General features: G+C 51.5%; 1 protein-coding gene across 1 annotated transcript; it reads right to left on the reverse strand.

Annotated features, from left to right (window-relative positions):
* Nucleotides 1-482: 482 nt before the first annotated feature.
* LOC117057180 (interleukin-9 receptor-like) lies at nucleotides 483-8,008 on the reverse strand. Its single transcript, XM_033168027.1, has 9 exons — nucleotides 7,974-8,008; nucleotides 7,388-7,483; nucleotides 5,823-5,946; nucleotides 4,896-5,083; nucleotides 4,413-4,561; nucleotides 3,870-4,047; nucleotides 3,224-3,338; nucleotides 2,464-2,548; nucleotides 483-1,442 (listed from the first exon to the last, which is right to left on the reverse strand). Exons 2-9 carry the CDS (start codon nucleotides 7,467-7,469, stop codon nucleotides 906-908), a joined length of 1,458 nt encoding a protein of 485 aa, XP_033023918.1. The 5' UTR covers nucleotides 7,470-7,483; nucleotides 7,974-8,008; the 3' UTR covers nucleotides 483-905.
* Nucleotides 8,009-9,635: the final 1,627 nt, after the last annotated feature.

Genomic DNA, 9,635 nt, shown 5'->3' on the forward strand with positions numbered 1-9,635 from the left:
TGACGGAGGTAGTCTTGAATGTGGTGTTGGAGAATCCCTTCATGGCAGTTTGGCCGGCTTCAATGTCCATGCTGAGGCTGCCTCAGATGGGTGAGCCTAGGACTTCATGGCCCATATGATAACCACGAAGCTGTCTCAGCACATCACTGGGCCAGCACATATGACTGTGGATGGGCTTCAGGCTGAAGGCAGCTACTGCATGCTGTAGTGCTGCAGGAACTCGAGATGGTCAGCCTTCAGAGAACAATGGAATCTGATGGATGCCTGAATTCTCTGGGGGATTTGTAGATATTAAACCCCCCTGCAATACAAGAAACTGCACCGAGAGCTGTTTCAAGGATACAGTACAGCTCAACCCTCTCTGGCTCCTTGATCTTCTGGCCTTTTGTTGTGGATGGCAGCTACCAGGCCCAGCAGCTTCAGATGCCCAGTAAGGCTGGGCCTGTGAACCACCACCCCATCACCTTTCCCAAGGGGTGGCAGCAGCAGCACTGCAGGGTTCTGGTGGGGGACAGGGAGCAGAGAACGCAAAGGGCCTCTGTTCTGAGTGTGACTTTATTGCAGTTGCAAGCAGAACTCACTGGAAAGAAGCAAGCACTCAAGTGAGGAAGCCACTGTGTTGTGGTTTTTGCATCTGCTCTCCAACACTGTACTACCCCTGTCAACCTGGCTGCACATGCTCCAGCTATCAGCTCTGAGTCTCCCACTGCAACGCAGCTCCCAAATTCTCCTCTGCCTCCGTTCTTCCAGGGATGCCCCCTTCCAAGGCCAGACAAGAGAGAGCCCAGCCATCAAGTCACACTGACAGTCTTTGGTCCAGCCCCACTGGGGAAATATCCATCCATCGAGACATCAGCCCAGCCATGGTCAGGACAACAGGGCTCGCCTTGATCTGTGGGTGGGGGTCAGACATGGCTAGTGGGACCCAGAACAGCCTGGGGGGAGTCCTTTGCAGCCTGGCCCGCCCCCCATGCTGAGATGCTCTGCAGCAGCTGCTCATTAGCAGGCCTGGAGCCTGGCTGGCTGTGGCCACCTCCCAAGGCGCAGTAATCATTGCTGCCAAAGAGGAGGAGGAGGGTGGGTGTCTCCGTCTCTAGTGGGCCCTGCTCTTGGAAGGTGAAGCCCCACTCGCATGGCAAAGAAGAAGAGCCCTCCTGCTCTGCTTCCCCAGAGGGAAGGGGTGCCTCTGCTTCAGGCTGCAGCTGCTTCAGGTCTCCCTCGAGGCCTCTCTGTTTGCTGGCCATATATTGATAGTCTGGCATCTCAGGCAGGGGGCAACTGCTCTCTTTGGACAGAGCCTCAGCCTCTGGCGGGGGCTGGCAGAAGGAAAGCCGTGAAATGCCTGCTGGGGGGGCTTTCTCCTCCTCGCCCCCCTTGCTGTGGCCCCAGGGCATCTCCTTGTCCTCGTTGCCACTGCTCTTTTCTGCCAGGCCAGCCCAGCGCTGGAAGAGAGCAGAAAATAGCCTCAGGTTCCCCACCTGGAATGGATTTCCATGCCAGAAGCCAGCATGAGCATGATCCTGCTGCCCCCTCGGCTACTGCTGGACCTCTTCTTGGGCTACCTGCTACTTGCAGGGTGGGTGTGTATGTCCATCCCTAGACATCTGAAGAACTTGGTTGGTTGAGATTAGTTTCTTTTATTTACATGATTTATACGCTGCTTCAGATTTCTAAAGCTACATTTTGGAAACTACAACTAATCCAGAATGCAGCAGCTAGACAGGTAACTGGGAGCGGCTGCTGGAACCATACGCACTGGTCCTGAAATACCTACATTGGCTCCCAGTACGTTTCCAAACAAAATTCAAAGTGTTGGTGCTGACCTTTTAAGCTCTAAGCGGCCTTGGCTCTCTATACCTGAAGGAGTGTCTCCACTCCCATTGTTCAGCCCGGACACTGAAATCTAGCACTGAGGTTCTTCGGCAGTTCCCTCACTGTGAGAAGTGAGGTTATAGGGAACTAGGAAAGGATTTCTCAGTAGTGGCATCCACCCTGTGGAACACACTCCCATCAGATGTCAAGGAGATAAGTAACTATACAACCTTTAGAAGACATCTGAAGGCAGCCCTGCATAGGGAAGTTTTTAATGTTTAATGTTTTATTATGTTTTTATATATGCTGGAAGCTACTCAGACTGGCTGGGGTACAAATAATAAAATTATTATTATTATTATTTACAACCTGCCTTCAAGTGAGGAGGCCAGGTCCTGCCTAGGCCACAAAGCTGCCAGCCTGACACCCACATCTCTCACCACTACTGGAGAAGGACCAGGAAGACTCCCAGGCGGCAATACCAAAACCTTGCCCAGGAAGCCATCTCTGCAGCTGAAACCCCCTTCTCTTCTGAAAGGATGGGAGGCCCACTTCTCCATGGCAGCCTGAGAATTACACCCTGCCCTCCCTGGCTTGGTACTCAGCCATCATCAGGTTCTATGTGGCTGCTCCCGAGATCATGGTTGTTACCTTGAAATCCCCACTGTGTGTGAGATAAAGGGGCTGGAAATAAGCTGCTGGGCTGGGGATGTTTGCGCTGCAATGGCCCTTGGACCTGTGGAAAGAGAAACACAGCCCATGGGAAAACACCCCTTCTCTTCCTCCAGCCTCCCACAGTCCATCCTCCCTGGATGCTGGTGGTGTACAAATAATCGTCTCCTCCTCCTGCAGAAGCATTGTGCGCCCCTATTCCACCTCCTTGGTGCATGTCGACCCCAGTGAGGAAAAGAGAAAGCACAGGTAACCTGCCCACTTCCTGGGCCAATTTGGAGCTGGAGAGTAGAGTCTCTTTGTATGCAAATGCCCTAGAAGGGCAGGTGTTCACACAACTGAAGGAAGTGGTGCCTCCATGCACACAAAAGGCTGAGCATCAGCCACACCCAATCTGAGAGCCAGTTCCCACTTCAGGGCAGGGCAGAAGGAGATAGATATACTGTAGTCTGTGTGCCTTTTATGTGACAGACACCCCTTTCCTGCTGTGGGAACCACAAAAGCCTCCCTTTCTTGTGTCTCTATTTATTGTGCTTGTGCATGCACTAGGCACATTGTGTGGGTGCGAGGGAGTGCAACTCAGGGTAGCAAAGCCCTGGGGCCAGAGACCCCAACTCCTCCTCTGACCTCATGTGATGAGCAAAACACAAATACTGGTGCCCAGGCCCTCCTGGCTGCCTGTATGGAACATCTCCAGGTGAAATGACTGACTGACTGACTGAATGAATGAATGATATACCTCCAGAAGATTGTGAGTACCAGGAGCAGGAACAGCAGGGTGCCCAGGCAGAGAAAGAGCGGGTTGAACACATGCTTCAGGAGGTGGGACTCCTGATGCTGCCGCCGCCCGTTGCCTGTGGATGGAATCATCAGCACATCAGTACAGTGGAGGATTGCCCTCGGTTTGCCAAAAAAAGGAGCTGGCGACCAAAGGAATGAGCACAATTGCCTTTTTGTGGGTTTCACTTTGGAACAGCAAACAAGCAGACACACATTTCACCAAGAGCTTATTCATCCTGTGTGGTGTGTGGGATATATTCAGCTCCAGTAAAATACTAAATAAATATTTGGGGGATGAAACTGGTAGCCGCAGAGAGTCTGTGTCTTGCCCGGGAAGGCAGATTTTAAAAATCTGTCCCTTGAGAAGCTCACCTGGCTAGTTCCGAGGAACACCAAAGACCTTCTTTCCCCTCAAGAGATGTGATCCTGTTTTTTTTAATGTGGGGGGCTCTGTTGGTACTTTGTTTTGTGAGTTGTAACTTGCCTTTGAGCATAAGAAAAATAAAACCTATGACACAAATGAGTACAAGGAAGAAAAGTGGAATTTGTGTGTGTGTGGACCTGGGTGTGTGGCACATCAAATGCAGCACAGCTTTGTACCAGACCTGGGGGGGCTTTCCACTTGGTGGTGGCGCTCCACGGACTCCACTGGCTTCTGTAGTGCATATTCACATCTGGAGTTTTGCAGCGAATTCTTGCCACATACTCTACGCCAGACTCGAACTCGAAGCCCTCAATTTCCACCCATGTTTCTTTGTTGACCCAGACCTTGTTCTGTGCCTGCTGTGAAGGATTGGAGCACAAGCAATGTTCCCATTAGACAGAATTCAGTTGGGCAGGCCCTGTAAGCCATAGCAAAAACCAGAAGGAGAGGGGGGCTTCCAGGTGGAGACCTTATGCCGCTAACAGCTTGTTCAGACTCAACATTTGTTTGTGCTTTCACCCAACCCCATTTTCTCAGTTGTAGATATCACTGCTGCTCAGCTATTTGCCATCCACGTCAGTGTGCAAACCTTGACCGGACGTCTCTGTGCTGTGTGTTGGCCAAGGCCCCTCATGTCTCCTATCCTCCAGGGCATCGTGATCCTTGAGAAGGCAAGAGGTGGTGAAATGCCTCCCGCTCTCAGCCCATTTCAGTGGCCTCTTACCTCCCAGGGTGCTTCTGTGTTCTTGAATGCCAGTTCCCATTGCCAGTCGTCCAGGAAAATGTCTTCATAGGCCTCTGGCCTCCTCCACTGCATCCAGCACTTGCTGGAACTCATGTTGCTCTGCAGGTCAAACGGTGGCTCACATTTGACTGGAAAGAGATGGAGAGTGGAGAGGAGGTGCTGCTGGGATCTAAGAAGACACCCCACCCTAACCAAAAGCAACACAGTGTGTGTGTGTGTGTGTGCTCCTGGGACACCCTCCAGGGAGCTGCTGCTGCTGCTCCTCAGGGAGAACTCAGCAGGGCTCACCAGGATGTCCAGGGCTGGAAAAAGCTCAGAGAGAGGGGATGGGGAGGGAAAAGGCTGGGGGCAAACAGACTGTCCCCAGCAGCTGGAGGACACAAGGACCTTTGCCTCCAACCATGGCCACTCTCCCGTCCTGGAGAAGTTTGATTCAGTCCCTCCACACGCAAGAAGACTCACTGTGCAGCCTGGGCTCATACATCGCAAAGACGATGAGTCCGTTTCTGGAGGAGGAGGAGGCATACAAGGAGACGCTGTACTCATCGTTCTCTGTGAACTCGCCCTCTTCACTATTCACTGAGCAGCTGAACTGGTCCAGGGCCTCCTCAGAGAGATGGCAGATGAGGTCACTGTAGAGACCGAGGAGGCTGCAAAACAGAGGAGAAGAGGAAGAAGGTCCTTCCTTGGGGTGGCCGCCCGGCATGAAGCATGGCTGGGGGGAATGTGGCCGGCTGCCATGAGAGGAAGGAGAGAATGCCTCTGAGCATATGGAGAGGAACTCTTATCACAATACTCACATATCTGGACTTCCTGACCGAAGTGTCTGACTGTGTGTCCGAAAGGGACGAAAGGAGGGAGGGACTGGGATTTGTTTCCAGGCAACCTGAAAATCTAAAGGTGCACCTTGGAGAAATCAAGCATTGCCCGGAGGTGGAGTGGGTGAAGAGGCCATTTTGCACAGGTAGTTGAGAGCCCACTCACCCATCTGGGAGGAGTAGGAAGGGTATACCCACCAGGGAAGGGACTCGGGCAGACCTCTGGGGGCTGGGATGGGCGTGGTACTGGGCACAGCAGCCTTTGACTCTGTGGTTGTGCCTAGCACCATGGGCATTCTCTCCCAAGAGGATATACCCTGCTGTGGCTGTTGCTTTTTGTCCCTTGTGCTCCAGCCAAAGTCCTGGGAAGCCTGCTCTCTGTCTCCTGAAACCCATCAATCACCAACATCCCCTGGACTGTGCAGGCATCTCCTTTTCCCCACAGCTTGCAACCACAGATGAGAGGTACACTGCCTGGGAACCCAAAACCACCATGCAAGGAACCTGGATCCTGCCAGCCCTCAGTCACCCCACCCCAGCAGGGACCAGGGCTTGGTGTCCCTGCCCTTACTCAGAGAAATTGAGGTGGAAGGGTCCCTCTCCCAGGAACTCATCACGGCGGTGCCATGTGCAATTCACCCTGCGGCCCTGCAGCCCATAATTATTCAGACATCGCACACTGTTGTTGGAGAGCCCTGCCAGGAGACAGAGAAAAGGGGGGAAGGGGTTCAGGGCACCATTAGAAGCCAGCCGCACCCTCATCAGTCCAGCACCACTCCCGCCCTCCCTCCTGAAATTTGGCTTGCGTTTATTCCAATTGTGCCATTAGGTGGCACTGGGAAGAAGAGAAGATGTTGCAGATGCTTTGGGGACAAGAGCATAAGAACACAAAGAGAACCCTGCAGCTGGATGAAGCCAGTGGTTCATCTAGTTCAGCCTCTGGTTCTCACAGTGGCCAACTAGATGCTCCAAAGGGAAGAAGCCCATAAGCAGCACTCCTCCAAACTGTGGTTTCCAGCAGACGGCATTAAGAAGCATTCCTGGCATGAGCAGAAGATGAAAGGAGCAATCTGCCCCTCTGGGTTGCTGGGAGGTTTCTGGAGGAGAGACCTGATTTGGGGATTTCAGTGGACAAGCTGCTATGCACTTGTGTTTTTTTCTGCAACCTCCTGCTTCTCACCCGTGTCTAAGCATGCCCTGTCCACTGCACTGGATGAAGAAAAAGTCTCTTCTCAGAGAGAAGGTGTCCTCTAGTACAGGACTGGTGCTCAGCAGCTCTTTCTGATATTTTGAATTATTAAATCATCTTGATGAATTTGTTCTGTCGTACACTACTGTGTTTGATATTACAATCAAACCTTGGTTCCTGAACGCCTCCCTTATTGTACGTTTCGGCTCCTGAATGCCAAAAACCTGGAAGTACCGTAACTGCTCCGGTTTGGAACGATTTTTGGAAGCCAAACAGCTTCTGGGGAGTTCCCCCCCCCCATTTTCTCCATTGAGTTTGCTGACCGCCCTTTGATCCTCAGTTGTCGAACATTTCGGAAGTCGAACTGTCTTCCAGAATGGATTATGTTCGACAACAGAGGTTTGACTGTACAGGGATTGCATTGTTCGTTGTTTCTTAATGCTACTGAGATTATTGTGAGTCGCTTTGAGCTCAACACATGTGGTTGGAAAGGCGGAATACATATATTACATCAAAAATCTAAACAAATTTAGAAAGGGGACTCTGTAAAGAAAACAGCAAAGACCCTAGGGACCTCCCCCTTCCTCAAAGGAGCCAAAGCCAGAAAAGAAGCCCAGAGATGGGTCTGGATTTTGTGGGGTCCCTGCCCCACAATAGGGTGAACAGCAGCATTTTAATCTGGAAAATGGCCTGTTGAGGTGGAGAGTTAAAGACACTGCCCCCTCCTTCAACACTGCTTTTCTGAACAAAATTGAACCCCTGCCCCCACCCCAACTACTTTTAAGTTAAACCCTAACACATTCACAAGCATTGAGACCAGGAGATGTCCTGAGAGACCTTGTGGTGCCTCTTGAGCTCCGCTCTGGTCAGAGGTCCTCAGACGTACATCCTAGTCTCTGTAGGTCCATTTGGTGGCCAAGAACCGCTCCCCCACCCCACACACCTACCTGTTTGCTGTATTTCCTCAGCCGCAAAGAGAGGGAAGAGGAGCACCTGCAACAGGCAGGTGGTCTGACATCCTTCCCCCATGGCCAGAATGACTCCTAGAAAACAGGACAGAAGGGGCCCTGTCAACCCACTGCTAAGCCAGCTCCTCTCCCTGCAGATTGAAAGTGACTTCTGATGGCGAGGCACTAAGGACTCTCTGTGGCAATGGGGCCAGGAAACTAATCATCATTCCATGTATAAGATGCCCCCATGTATAAGACTCCCCCTACTTTTGGGGACCCCAAATTTATAAGATGCCCCCATATTTTTAACCTTATTTTAAAGGAAAAAAACCTAGTCTTATACACAGAAAAGTGCAGTTATTATATCTATATGTTATAATTGCATCTCTATCTGCCCTGTAACAGCCTCAAAAGGACCCAAAGGACTCCCAATAATTTGGAGTGGGGGAATTCTTATACCACCCAAACTGAAATCTCATGGACGCTTACATGAAAGGAAGCCCCATTGATCACAACTATTATATAAATTATAAATTATATCTGCCCTCCTCTGTGCCTTGACCAGACCCAATGTGACACTTACCCGGAGCTCCTTTGGGGTCTCTCTCTGGATGGATGGATTTCGTGGGAGGCAGAAAAGCAGTCCAGAAAGTAATGGCAAGACTCTGTGGCTGCAGATGGACTCTGTGGCTCTTCTTCTCCTGGAGCTACTCCAGTGGCAATTTGTTCCGTCTTGGCCCCTGGGCTGATTAGAAATAACAGTTTGTTTACCAGGCAGAAGGAGGTCTCTTTTCTATTGAGGCAGATGTTGGCGATAAGTTGGGCAGGCTATGGAGATTGTCTCTAAGATTGTCAAACCGATTTTGAGGGTTATGAAGGCATTAACCCTGTGGGTCCCCTGGCATGAGCCATGTGCCTGAAACCTGCTTGAGCCCTGTTTTTTTGCCCTACATTTTTGCTACCTTATGTAAGGAGGTTGTGGAGACACCAGTGCTTCTGATCCCAAAACAGGGCTAGCCCAACCATTAAGCAAACTGAGGCAATTGTCTCAGGTGGCAGATGCTGGGGTGGGGCAGTAGCTCCCACATTTTCATCTAAAGCCCTCCTCCCTCCTCCAAGCCATTCCCCTGTTGCTGTGTGACCTGTCCAGAAACTTGGATCTGGTCTGCTGTGTCAAGTATGGTGTGGAGGGCTGAATTAAGAGTCAGCTGCCAGTCCAGTTGTCTTCTGTACATGGGATTGGGGGGGGGGGAGGCTTCAATCTTTCCTTCTTTGCCACAGGCAGGCAGTTAAATATATTGGGCCGGTCGTGCCCACAGAGGAAGGTTGTCTCCCTGGAGAAAGGAGAAAGACATCCAGAGCCATCCTTGCAGCCTAGAAAGGGAGAAAAGAGCACCAGTGAAGACTTCAGGACTCAGCTGTACAGTCCATTATACAAATTATACACTAGATGGCGATGGTGAGCTTATGGCAGATTCAATATATTTTTCAAAACGCTTTAAAAAAAAAAAAGCATTTTCACTGTGTTTTTTAAAATGTGTCTAAATTCCACCCAGTCAGGTGGAAAAGAAGTAGCCCAAAGGGGTTGTGGCCAGGCAAAGGGGCTCTCAGGGAAGGAAGAAAGGAAGGCTCCCAGACAGACAGCTGAAGCTGTGCAGCTGCAACCGGCCTCTTGTCCTGCGGGGACCCTGTGCTTTTGCAGCACACATACAAGGTTCCGTGTCAGGCTGCCCTGTTAAACCAACTCTTCCTTGTTAGCTATAGGTCCATGGGGTGACCAGAACCCAACAGGGACTGCTTCCCCTGAAATGCCTGGGGCCCCAATGCCCTGGCAGGGATACCAGTTTGCAAATCCACCCCACTCTCTTCTGGAGCAGAGCCCAGCAGCATCCAGCTCCTCTGCTCCAGACACTTCCTCTGATGGCTCATCCATAGCAGTTCCAAGCAGGATGCACCTCTTGCATCCTCCCAAGGCAGGAGAGTCTTTCAGGATGAAGAAAGATGTCCTTGGGTGTATGCCAGGGAGGGAGGTGTTGTGGCAGTAAAGGGCCCTTGCCTTTTCTCTGGCAACAGGGGTGGGGAAGCTGTGACAGGCTGCCTCCACATACAAGTGTTAGTCTAGGCCAGTGGGGGATGGCAGGTGGCTTGAGGCAAGGTGCTGTGGACATCAGTCCCCGGTGAAAGGATCCCGCTCTGACAGGCAGGGAAAGGCCAGTGCAGCAGAGGCTGCAGCCAGGCTCAGCAG

This window comes from Lacerta agilis, chromosome 13 (assembly GCF_009819535.1).
Source record: "Lacerta agilis isolate rLacAgi1 chromosome 13, rLacAgi1.pri, whole genome shotgun sequence".
In the NCBI taxonomy this organism is placed as follows: domain Eukaryota; kingdom Metazoa; phylum Chordata; class Lepidosauria; order Squamata; family Lacertidae; genus Lacerta; species Lacerta agilis.